At 37.0% G+C, this 13,590-nt stretch overlaps 1 protein-coding gene across 3 annotated transcripts in view; it reads left to right on the forward strand.

The window, feature by feature from the left end:
* Window positions 1-3,674, forward strand: part of LOC149543999 (LIMR family protein At5g01460-like) — a 123,678-nt gene extending 120,004 nt beyond the window's left edge. For all 3 annotated transcript variants that reach the window (XM_089798637.1, XM_089798638.1, XM_089798639.1), the window contains exons 14-15: window positions 2,924-2,990; window positions 3,103-3,674. In XM_089798637.1, the coding sequence (XP_089654763.1) occupies window positions 2,924-2,990; window positions 3,103-3,150 (115 nt within the window). In that variant the 3' untranslated portion in view covers window positions 3,151-3,674. The remainder of the gene's footprint in view (window positions 1-2,923; window positions 2,991-3,102) is intronic.
* The last annotated feature ends 9,916 nt before the right edge of the window (window positions 3,675-13,590 follow it).

The following is a 13,590-nucleotide window of genomic DNA, read 5'->3' on the forward strand; positions in this document are numbered from 1 at the left end:
TAGAAAGTGGAAGAAAAGATCTGATACTGTCCTCGCAACTTTGAGAGTATCAAAAAAATACACTCATTAGTTTTGTTTTTACCACATCCTTGCAAGACTGTATGCAGAGATTTGAACTTCATCAAGAAGTCTTCAATAGTGGGAAAGCTGGCTGGTGTCAAAGAAGTCAACTCTGCATCAAGCTGTAGAGCTCGTAACTCATTCACTGTGCCAAATAATGTGTGGAATTTGGTCCAAATAGCCAGTGGAGTGGTCAAACCATCCAAGTGAAACAGTAGACTATCGGAGATGTTCAGTGCAATCAGTCCCATGGCTTCATCCATTTTGTTTTTGTGTTGAAGAACCTCAAAAGGGTGCTACAAAACAAGTTGGTTCGCATCTAGACATGACCATAAGCCTCTTGACATGAGAAGCGTGGTCATCTGTGTCTTCCAGGTGTGATAGTTGTGTGGTGTAAGCCGGATCAGAGAAGGATCTGACATTGAGAGAAAGAAGAAGATGGAAGTAGAAGGGTTTGATTCTGAAGCAAATTACAAAATAGAAAATGCTCCCCCCCACAGGAATAGAAAATGCTCCCCCCCATAGCAAATAAATATATCCCCCAAAACCAAAGCAACAACTATGGAAAAACACAAAAAACTAAGAAAATACCTTGGAATTCGGATGCAGAGAAGAGGAAAACAGAAGCCTCTATTTCAACGCCAAATTTGGAAGCTCAAACAAACTCGGAATCAAACGAAACCAGCACCATAGCCTCCGTCTCTAAGTCAGCTTTTCGGCGCTTCTTTCGGATCGCAAAAATACGTCTATATGCTCAAGTTATGAGCAAAAAACTGACTGCAAGTCCAAAAGAGGAGCTCATTGGAAAATTACAGACACAGGCTTAAATTTGACGCCCGTACGGCTGTCGCTGGAAAAAATCTGGTTGCCGGAAAAATGACATCAGCAGGGGGTACGTAGGGATGACATCATCTATTGGGAAAATGACGTCAGCTGCCGATAAAGTTGTACGGCGGTCGGAAAATGATGTCAGTAGAATGCAAAATGACGTTAGCAGCAGAAAAATAGTCGACGGCGCCGGAGAGGAGACAGGCGCTTAGCTAGTGGAGGTGGCGGGTTTCGGTTGCGTCATTGGTTGGGACGGTGTTGGGTGGCCCGTTCGCTGTTGCGCTTGGGTGTTCGCCTGGCTGCAGCCCTTTTTAATGTTTTTTTGATTTTTTCTCAAAAAATGTGTCCATACGGCCTCCTGGGGGCTAAAAAAATTTCCAAGACGCCTGAAAGCCAAAAATGACAAGTTTTTTATGTATTTTGACTGCAAGTGGCCTTCCGGATCCAATGGCTGCGTCCGTTTGGGCCCAAAGTGCCCCGAAAATTTGCCCTTCACCCTTTTGAAAAAAAAAACTCCGCAAAAGCTGAGGTTTTTGTCTCCGAATTGTGGCTTCAAGAATCTTCAGACGAGGAAGCAGCAGGTCTGCTCTGATACCATGTAGAAGTGAAGAAAACCAATTTCATAGATCCTCAAGAACACCTGCATGCAAATATCTTGCAATGAAGAGAAACCAGAAAAACGGAAAAAGCAGAGCTTAGAAGTTTTCAACAATATGAGAGCGAAAAATGTATTCTAAGTTATGAAAACAAAATACAAAAATTCAACCTTTAAAGGTGAACAAAACCCTAGAGGGAAAAAGAAACTAGGTTTGCACAACATAATTAATATAAAATATTAATTATATGCACCTAAAAGAGCTAAATAAACTAGAGTAATAAATAACTTACTCTAACATTTATTGCTCTTTAAGTGAGCACATATCCCATTTTGAATCTACATATCCTCCTCTTCTAGATCTACATATCTTCTTTCCTTCTCAATTCTTATTTTAGATCCCTCTTTATAGTCCTGCTCGTATCTGCTCCAGATCTCCTCCACCGCTTTTCTTTCATTGCAGTTGATTTTTCTTTTCCTTTGTATCTTCCAATGTGAGGGAAAGGTCACACCTCTTCATCATGTCTGCCTTTTGGCAATAGTCACAACACTTCATAATCATCCCTCTTTGAAAGAGTGACAACCTTCATAATTTCATCCCTTTGAAAGAGCAACAACCCTTCACCATTGTGGTCCATTGAAAGAGTAAGTTATGTTCTTCACTTTCCATCCTTTCATTAATTCTTCTTTTATTCCTATACTCTCTACTTTTTCCTTCCTCCTCATCCTCTTTCAAAAGAACTCTCCTCCCTTTTATATCTTATGTTGAGGGTGTCTCAACTCTTCTTAATGTATCTCTTATCCTTCCATTAAGTAACCTGTAGTTATATTGTATTATTATTTATCTATTTAATTTATAATTTAATAATATTATTATTCCTTATTCTTAAATTCCATTTCACAAAGAGGACATTACATTTAACCTCAACAAACTTGAAACCCAAAGCCACTACCATATCATTTGCATATTTGTTTAGCTTCTAATTCAGGCACACTCCCATATCAATACCATTAGTGGTCACTATTAAGTTGCCTTCAACTATTAGGTGTTGCACGCTTTGAAGATGCAGCAACCATCCATGCACCGACACCTTCCCACCCTGCTTCCATTGCTTATTTTAACTCCCAGATAAAGATAGCTATCAAATAAAATTACCATCTGCCAATATTAATAAGAAACTTGGTCCTACATTACCCAGATTTCCCTAAGAGGCACCATAAAAGTTCTCTCTACAAAATTTTTAGTGGGAGGCTTCTATTTCTCATATTTTCTCATCAAGAGAGGAAGCACCCATTTTATTTCAACCAATATTAGTAGCACTTTTGAGTAAATTATAATGCATTATATTTTGAGCATTTGTGAATGAAAAACATTATTCATTGAATTTTTTTAGTAAGGTGATGACAGATGTCTCTTGTGTAATTTTAATGTGTTGGCAGGTATAATGTCTTCCAAATAACATTCATAGTTTTGGCTGCTGTTGCTATGCTTTATTATTTGGCATGTGTAAGTATCTGTACATCTACTCTGTCCTAGTTATGTGTTAAGCTTAAAGTCTACCACATTTTTGTTTAGTATTTTTATGTCTTATTTTAGAATTGATTGTATGTAAATTCAGGGATGGAAAAAACGAAAACCAAGAGGAAGGCTGCAGCTTTCCAGTTAAAACATGCAGATCTCGATTTCTTAAGCAAGACCTCTACTAGGTTGTTCTGGAGCTATACGTTCATACTAGAATCTGCTGTTGGGGCTATTGATTTGAACTGTTGATAACTTGAGCACAACGATGGCCAGGTTCTTCCAGTGACTTACTTCCACACTAGAGTTTGCTATTGCTGTCATTGGTTTCAGCTCGTGAGATCCCAAGCAAGATGACGGCCAGGTTGTTCCGGAGATACACTTTCATGCTAGCATTTGCTATTTCTGTTAACAGTTTACTTCACCTTTGTTGAGGCATTATTTTTTACTAATCGTGTATGATAAGATGTTATAATGTAGATTAATGTAACAATTGAAATTCTTTCTGGCATTCACCTATTATTTGTTTTGTAGGGTGATTTTGATATCTGTATTTTGGCTTTTACCTTGCCAAAGCCCTACAGACTTATATGTTGCTTTTGAGAATATTTGAATGGATGTATATAACATTTTTTGGTAAATGTGATGTGGGTACTGATAATTCTACTGAAAGCTGATGTATTTATTAAAGTTCAAAATGATTTACAGGTATTTAACCTCTAAAATAGACACAATCAAGATTCTACCCAAACCTAAAGCATTTGAAGTATCTAATTGCTATTTGTGCTCATCACCAGTTTCAAATTGAATAGTAGTTGTCTGTCTTTGTTGGAGTTAGTGTTCCAACAGTGGTAAATAAATGATTGTTGCACATGTGACAAACCTTATTTGACTCGCTGGCAACATAAGTTTAGTTCAAGTGTGATTCATAGAGTTTGAGTTGTAAATAATGACTAGTTGTAGATGTGTTGGAGTTAGGTGTCCATAAGTTCCAGTTAGCTGTCAAGATTATGTGCGTGTTATCAATCATGAAGTAGTTTGTTGTCAATCTAATTAGTAGTGATTTAGAAACGTTGGTGGGTCAATTGATTGTATAAATATACATGTATTATTCAAGAATAACAAGTTGGAAGTTCTTTCTTTGTTTTAAATCTGCTGTTCTATTTTTCTAATATGGTATCAGAGCCATCTTCCTATTAAGTTCTCTTTGTTAGAGAAGTTGTTAAGAAGATGAGGCTTGGAGAAGAACCACTGGATGATTATGATTTCATTGAAGAATTTGTTAGATATTGAAGAGATCAATGCTTTGAAAAACAAGAAAAGATGTGGTAGAGGCTAGATGGATGCGTAAATAGTTTGAGGTGCTATACGATCAAATAAACTATACCTTTACGAGGGTTATGAGACACGTGTGGATTCGTGTCCAATAGTTTAGGGAGATCTAAAAATCTAAAAGCTTGGCATCATACCTTTACAGGGGTTATGAGGCATTTCATGTGGAGATGGATTGTTCAATGGTGTTTCAAAATTGGATGATAATTGCATGACTATACCAGCAGTTGGGAGCAACTTGAGGAAGTCTTACTCCTCTATGACCTATTTTCAAAGTGTAATTTCTACATGATGTTTTCTTTAGTTGTCACATTAAGTGGGGGTGTTGGAGTTAATGTTCCAACAATAGTAAATAAATGATTGTTGCACATGTGGCAAACCTTATTTGAGTTGCTGGCAACATAAGTTCAGTTCAAGTTTAAGTCATAGAGTTTGAGTTGTAAATAATGACTAGTTGTAGATGTATTTGAGTTAGGTGTGCATAAGTTCCAATTAGCTGTTAAGTTTATGTGTGTTGTCAATCGTGAAGTAGTTTGTTGTCTATCTAATTAGCAATCATTTAGGAATATTGGTGGGTCAATCGTTTGTATAAATATGCATCAATTATTCAAGAATAACAAGTTGGAAGTTCCTTCTTTCTCTGTTTTAAATCTGTTGTATTTTTCTAATAGTCTTATCCTATTCAAGAATTATGATCCAGTTTCATTTGCCATAAATGTACGATTCATCAATATACTGTGATTTTGCGACAACAGTGGTAGGGATAAAGATAAAAATAGTTGAAGTTAATGTTTCTAATGTAATTCATTTGGATTCGAGGCAATTGGTCAAAATATTTTGCAGCTGTCATCAAATGCATCAAGATCCATGTCGATTTCAATATTCTAGGTTAGGTTAGTAACCTTGAAAACCTATAATATTCTCTTTGGCACGTTAACTGAACCTAAGCTTCTATCTTTTTTGTTTTCCCTTTTGTTTTTGGGCGCTTAGCATAGGGCTAACACATTTCAAGTGTTGTAGTTTTATACGCTGCCTTAAAGAGCACCTTCTTAAAGAGTAAGCATATTAACGAGCTATAGTTAAGCTTGTGAGGTGCTTTCCACAAATGACATTTAATATTTTCCACTAGGCATTTGTTCTAGTTAAAAAACATAGTGCAATTAATGATAGCAATGTGTTCACTTTTCGATTTTGCTAGCGGATTATAAAGATTTGAACCAATATTTAATAGCAGGCACTGCTTAATTAGTACAGATGAGACAAAAATGACCAAAGCTTGGTTTCTAATAGAAAGCACTAGCAATTTGTTGATATTAGTGGAGAAAATTCAGTTTCTGCAATCCAATAAAGATGCTCACGAATTGTGTAATAGTGATGTATGTAAAAGTTATCGGCAACAAGCATTGTTTAGGCATCTAGTGATATCCTCAAGATTTCAAGAAATTATAGAGGTACAATCAGGGAAAGAGATTGAAGCTATAAAGGTGAATGCAGTCTTAAGATCCACTGATAAGAAGATCAATTGGGTCGACGAGACCCTTCTTATTGAAGCTCACAAATGGATTTGTTGTTCCATTTGCTTCTCATATTATTCAAGTTTTGTAATTTGGTTTTGGACCTCATGATTGAGAGCTTAATTGTAAATTCAAATTTGCCAATCATCATAGTCCTCTACTTGAGAATAGAGTGGTACAAATTTAAACCCTTAACAACCTACTTATATGAGATATTGTAATCAACCACATATATTAGTTTACAAGAATATAAATAATTGAAATCAATTTATGAATGATGGATTTGAACTCACTACTTATGTTACTGTACATCAACTCGAGCTCTCTAGATGGGTGTAAGTAATAATCAATAAAATTAAATTTTCCAAACTAGTGATGTAGGACAATCATGGTTTGAGACTTGAGACTCGTCTTGGACTTGATGAAGCCGATCCGAGTTGGTACTTTTGTTTGTCAAAAAATATCAGCATAGACTAGATTGAAATTCTAAGAAATTTAGAAAATTTCAAGAATTTAAAGCTTGTTTTATGTATGTATTATCAAATAAACTTTAAAGACACCAACATGATATAAACAATGTGAATTGGATCTTATACACTAGTATATATCAATCACAAAATGTAAACATAATTTGTAGCTTATATATTTAAATATAAATACTGTCAAATGCATAGAAAATCCAAAGAATATGAAATCCATTACATTAATGCATTAAAATAAATATCAAAACAAATGTTAGTAGTCAATGACTCGACCACTCAAAAGAGCATTCCATGAAAAGGTAGAACTTGGATGTGTGTGTGTGTGAGAGAGAGAGAGAGAGAGAGAGAGAGAGAGAGAGAGAGAGAGAGCCCACCAATTCATACTTTGACATTATAAGAGATGATGACATGCTAAACCTTAGGGTAATTGTTTATGATAGTTACAAAATAAAAATAATAATTTAGATAGAGAGAGAGAGAGAGAGAGAGAGAGCCCACCAATTCATACACTAACATTATAAGAGATGATGGAATGTTGAACCCTAGCGTAATTGTTTATGACAGTTACAAAATTAAAATAATAATTTCCTTTTAAGATACCTATATTTAATATATCCACACACATGTACCAGCATAAAAAGAAAGTACCCTTATTAGGTGCATGCTTATTTTTAGCCCCATTTTCGAAGTATGGGTTCTCACATTGATTTCATGTCCTTCCAACACTACTGCATCTTTAAAATCAACATTGTTTGTTCAAAACTTAAAGTTGGTACTAATTTTACTCATGATTTCCCTTTTTTTGACCAAATCATTATTATGTGTTGTGAGTAATTATCATCATCTATTATGCTTGAGTTGTGTTGTAGGCTCTTGCCTATGCCTACTTTCCTATTTGTCATCTTATCACATAATTCATTTTCCTCTTAGGGCATTTGGGATTGACCCTTATGTCCTGGTAGGTTGTGGCTTTCACCAAACCTTTTTGGCATACTTACATAAAACCTACTTAGAATTTAAAGAAATTTCCTAAACAATGTCAATCAATTTGAACTTGTCCTTAACAAGGATGTCTAGGTTGACTTTGTCTTAGAACTTTGTGCTTAAACGAGCTTCGGATTTGATGCGGGGATCTTCTCCTAGATCAAATCCCCATTTTCACATTTACAACCTATACATCATGATCAAGAGACATTCACAAGAGAACAATTCATCCATTGTCCATTTAATAGATCTAACTACAATCAAATATCCATTAGTGAGGACATCTATCATCAAACATTTAAATGCAAGGAAGCCATCAACAATCATTAAGCATTTGAAATCTTCATTCTATCATGCATTCAAGTCATTTCCTTCAATAGGTCCAACTTCTTTCCCTCATTGGAGGTCAAGCAAAGGAGTTTGCAATCAATGAAGGAAATTCATATTCATACATCAAGTCTCCTCCACTTTCTTCCTTAATCCAAGATTGTGGTGAACTACAATATCCATCAATCAAGGATTTGTTTTCATGATTTCCTTTGGGTTTTTGTGGAGTCAAAAATATTGTATTAATGCTTTTTATAATCTCCAAAATGAGATTGTATCATTGAGGTACGAGGTGATTTATGTTTCAAATCTTGATTTCATTTCATCTTTCTTTATGCAATTTCAAGGTTAATTCCTAGACCGACATTTGACCAGGGAAAACCCTTTTGCACTACATTTTCCCTTCCTTTCTTGTGTGCAGGAATAGTGATGGAAATTATTTATCCAAATTTAGGAATTTCATAAGCATTCACAAGCCCTTAAAAATTTTCATCAGGGTTGGAGCTACAATGACTAGGTCAAAACTTTGGAACATCGTCTTGGACTAGGCCATCTAGGTTGGCCTTATCCTTTGATGCTTAAACTTTACATACAATTTTATAGGCATCATAATCCTATATCCAAAATGTTACTTGATTCCAACATCTCTACGACAATCAAAATCAGTTTTGAATGTCCACTTGCCTCTTTTTTCCCTAATGTGTGCCCATTCTTGCTATTTTGCACTTACTTTTACACATTAGTTCTACATTGATTTCATCATTTACATATCAATCACATCACATACTCACACATTACTCAACAAGGAATACCAAATTCCCCCTTTACCTAGGGCTTCCATTAACACCCCTTCATCCTTTTTGGGTTGCGCTAATAAGATTTGTTTAAGAGTAGGTTTGTGTTCTAATTTATCTTATAATTTGGTGAGTGATCTGCATCGTAACATTGCTCACTATTTTAACCTTACGTAAATAGACAGATGAATGACTCTTGCTTCTTTGCAAATTTCAAACATCCACTCTCCTGCTCAAACTCTAGCTTCGCTTGCTTTGTCCAAGTTTTCAGTGCAAGTTGTTGATGGTGGGTCTGGGCCCCTTGTGATTGTGTGATGCTCTTAATGACTTGTGCCATCTTCCTGTGTGGGCCCTAATGTGTCTGGTCATTCACTAGATGGTGATCGATTTCCTTTGTCGACTAGCTTTTCCTTGCCTATTTTCGGTGGCACTTGTCTTGCTCTGGATCTTTCCACAGGTTCCGTACTTTTGTGCGCTATGTGGAATGGAGGGGTTTCGTCCTCTATGGTTGCGCCCAAGGTCCTCATTCATTCCAAGGATGGATGTGGTTGCTTCTTCATGTGATATTTTCATGGGTAGGGGAGGTTTGTTTGGGGCAAGTCTTTCCTCTGCTTTTGGTGTGGATAGTGTTAAATCTCTTTAGGCGCAACGCAAATATCCTTTCCTAGTTTGCATGTCTATTGCCTTAAAGTTGTTAAAGAAGATTGTTTTGGAGATTGCTCATAACACCAAAGTTTATCTTAGCATGGGTTTAATTGTCATTTTTGGACTTCTAGATAACTCTTCTTCACCTCCATGAATGGATTACCCTATTTTGGGAGTGGGTGTCACCCATAGTTATATCCTTGAAAAATATAGAATGGTTACCAAACAAAGAATCAAAGCATGTATTGAAATACACCAGTATTAACAAAGCATTTATTACCAATATCATATGTACCAAAGTTTCAATGGAAACCAATATACTTTATTGATTACCAAAATAACAAGTGCAATATTCGTGTTCCAATGTTCTTGAATAGAAGTCAGTTGGTTAGGAAGACCAACCAACACATCCCCTCACTACATCCTAACTACCCAACCCCAATATTATCTTAAATTACATCAAAGTGTTATTACACCACATAAAGAAAAATAGAAATAGAAGTCGTCTTCCAAATGATGACTTAAAAAAAACCAAAAGAAAATTATACTTTAAAAAGTAGGGTGGGAGGACAGCCCTAGACTGGATGCCTGTTCGCAAATATGTCGTAGATAGTACTTTGCAACCATCTTCTTAGCTCAAACTCCTTGAAGTAGGCGCAAAACTTCCATTCTATCCTTGCTACCGATTTCCCTTTCAGAGCCACTTTCTTGACCTTCCATTCCACTTCCATCCTTGTCAACTCTTTTTCTTCTTTTAGTCTCCTTGTCAAATCCTTTTCCTACTGGAGTGTCATGAATGTTCCTCTAAATGCTTCCTAACTTTGAGTAAGTGACTACATGAGGGGCGATTGCTTGAGTGCCGTGGGCACAATATGTTTGGCCTTCCATATCTCTACTGATTGTTTACGGTCGACTCTACTCTATATAAGTAAAATCTAGTCTGCATATCAATCCTTCTTTATAAATGCTACTAGTGACTGTTGGTATGACTATGGCCGCAAAATTATGCCCCTAAGTGACACAGTATGAGACAAGATAATCCTCAAAGGAGATGTCTTGGCCCCCAATAAATAACCACACAACAAAAACAAAATGCAAGATATACAATTTGATACCAATTCTCAACACTTTATTCATATAACAACTGTTTACATGCAATGTGCCGGGTTGTAAGGCCTTCCCGGTTAGGGCCAAATACAATAGAAATTACAATAAAAGTTCTAGATCCCTCAAGATCCAATCCCAAACACTAGCTAGTCCAAATCAACACTCTGGTAGAAACCTCCAAGGAAAATCTAAACTTGTGCTCACAAGCCCACCAAGCAGTCTCCTTGTTTCTCAAGCCTTAGCTACTAGCCCTTCTCAAAAGTTGCTCCTCTGCCACATCCTCTTCTCCAGGCTAGATGATATCCTTCCTGAAGACTCTAAAAGACCCCCTACTTATACCCAACTAAGCCACAAGTTGACCTAACCCATTAGAAATCAAAATAACCCTTACATGAAATATATGTATAAACCGCAAGTCGGCCATAACACGCATTAAATACCTACAACCCAAATTAATTGCCAAAAGGTCAACTCATAGACAACTCAGGCAACACAAAAACCAAGACATGACCAAGTGTCAGAAATCATTGCCGAGCATCAACATTTCCACCAAACATAACCTATCCTCTTCATTTATCGAGCTAACTCGGGCAACAATATTGCCAAGTTCCCAGTGAAAACTAAGCCACAATATATGCCGAGTGCCCCAGGCATCACCAAACACCTTCATTAACTGAGTCATTCAATTAACACAACAACCGCCAACTACCCAGTAAACACCGAGTACCACCTTTTCATTAAACAAGTCCTGCAACTCTAAGGTCAAACCACACCATCCTGTAGGATTGCTAGCCAACCAAAGATGCTCCTGCATCAGACACCACAAGTTGAAAAAAATGTTCTTAATAGCTGGAAGAACATATTCTATGATTGAACACATAAATCCCAAATTGGTTCCTGACATACATATCCTCCAAGTCTTCAACTTGTACACTCTTTCCCCTAATCTTCTTCTGCTTCTTCACATCCATCCTTAGTGTTTGACATGTTTTCTTTCCACATTGATCTCTAACCCTCTCAGAATTTGCCAACTCAACTCGACTACTAATATTCAGGTTCCTTCTACTGAGCTTTTCATTTTGCAAAGGAATTAGGGAATGCTTCCTGCCATCTTTCACAATTGTAAACACATTCTTAAAACCATCATGCACAACCCTGCAATCATACTGCCAAGGTCTACCAAGCAATAAATGAAAATTGTTCATGTCAAGAATATCACACAACACTTGATCCTTATACTGTCCAATCTTCAACGTACCAACCTCATCTTGAATATTGAATCTCAAACCATTAATGTACTGAGCTACTTTCTCCTTTGACTATTCTCTATGCCTAGATTGGATAGTCAACTTGTAGAACTCCTCTATATAATTTTTCACAGCCATATCTTTCTGTTTTAGATTCTGCAACCTCTTGAACAACTGAAGTTCATAATCAACAGGAATGAACTTAGCCTTCAACTTAGTTACCATCAACCTCCATCTAGTGATTTTCATTTCACCTTACTCTTCTCTGTCTCTTTGTAGTTCTTTCCACCATAGAGCAGCATGTCCTTTCAACCTAGTTAGTGCCAACCTTACTCTGAGTGGATCCCCAATATCCTCAAGCTCAAAGTGGTCTTCCAATTCACCATTCCAATCAATCAAGTCTTTAGGATTCAAAGTACTTGAGAAATTAAAAACCTCCATCTTATGCTTCAACTTCAACTGAGATCCATGTCTAGCAAGCTAATCGGCCCTATTTCCCATAGGGGTCTCCACACGATCAGTTCTATCCTCACCACTTGATCCATCAACTTTAACATCTTCAACAACTTCCTCATAATCATCTTTAGTACTTGCATGATGAGGTACACCACCTATAACATTTATGATCTCAACGATCACATCAATCTTCATCAACACCATCTTCTTTGAGAGCCTCACTTCCACAACATCACAGAGATCATTAATTGCCTTAGGGTCCAATCTTCTTAGAGGCATCTTCCAAGATTCTTTGCAAGTCTAAAGAAATAAATCCACAAATCCAGAAGATCAATCATCTCCACAAGATCAACCTTCTCTTGCAGCCTTCACCCAAGTCCTGGTGCAAACCACCTATGGTTCGACACTCAGTCTACACACTCAAGAACAACTGTTCTCTAAAACCATTTGACGTAGTTCAAGGTAGGAGAATCCCCAAAGGAGATGTCCTAGCCCCTAACAAATAGCAACACAATGGAAACACAACTCAAGATATACAATCTGATACCAATTCTCAACACTTTATTCCTATAACAACTATTTACATGCAATGTGCTGGGCTGTAAGGCCTTCCCAGTTAGGGCCAAATATAATTACAATTCCAATAATAGTTTTAGATCCCTCAAGATTCAATCCCAAACACTAGCTAGTCCATATCCACATTCTTGTAGAAACCTCCAAGGAAAATCTAAACTTGTGCTGATAAGCCCACCAAGCAATCTCCTTGTTTCTCAAGCCTCAACTACTAGCCCTTCTCAAAATTTGCTTCTTTGCCACATCCTCTTCTCCAAGCTGGATGATATCCTTCCTTAAGACTCACAAGACCTCCTACTTATACCTATTTAAGCCACAGGTCAACCTAGCACATTACAAATTAAAATAACCCTTACATTAAATATAGGCATAAGCCACAAGTTAGCTTTAAATCCCAAAAGGTCGGCTCATAGACAACTCGGGCAACACAAAAATTAAGACATGACCAAGTGTCAAAGACCATCGCTGAGCATTAGAATTTCCACCAAGCATAATTGAGCCCCTTCATTGATTGAGCTTACTCGAGCAATACTACTGCCAAGTTCCCAGTGAAAGCCGAGCCACAATATATGTTGAGCGCCCCAAGCATTGCCCAATGCCTTCATTAATCAAGTCACTCAGTTAACAAAACAACCACAAACTACTTAGTAAAGACCGAGTACCACTTCTTCATTAGCTAAATCCTCCAACTCCAAGGTCAAACCACACCATCCTGCAAGATTGCTAGCCAACCAAGGATGCTCCTACATTACTGAGTCTATTTTATGATCTCCTCAGTGGTTCATTCGATCCCCTGTAACTCTTTGGTGACTTTTACATCTTTTTCCTCAAAGGAAAGTGTTACCATTCTTATTTCTAATGGCTCCAAGTGCTCATGTTGTGTTTCCATTCTATCTTCCATCTCCATCTCCAGGGGAGTTGGTGAAGGGGGATGTATTATTGCCAATTTTCCCAATAATTTATCTGGTTTTGCTAATACTGTGTCCTCATCTTCTACTACTTTGGTGGTTGTAATTGTTCCTTCCATGCACTTCTAACTCTGTATTTCCTTCTTGCTTGTAGATTGAACCAATACGGTAATTGATCGAGCCACTTCTATGCCTTCCAACATTTCCAACCTAATGCTA

The sequence above is a fragment of the Cupressus sempervirens genome, chromosome 8 (assembly GCF_028749045.1).
Source record: "Cupressus sempervirens isolate cs-2001-9-10 chromosome 8, ASM2874904v1, whole genome shotgun sequence".
Lineage (NCBI taxonomy): Eukaryota > Viridiplantae > Streptophyta > Pinopsida > Cupressales > Cupressaceae > Cupressus > Cupressus sempervirens.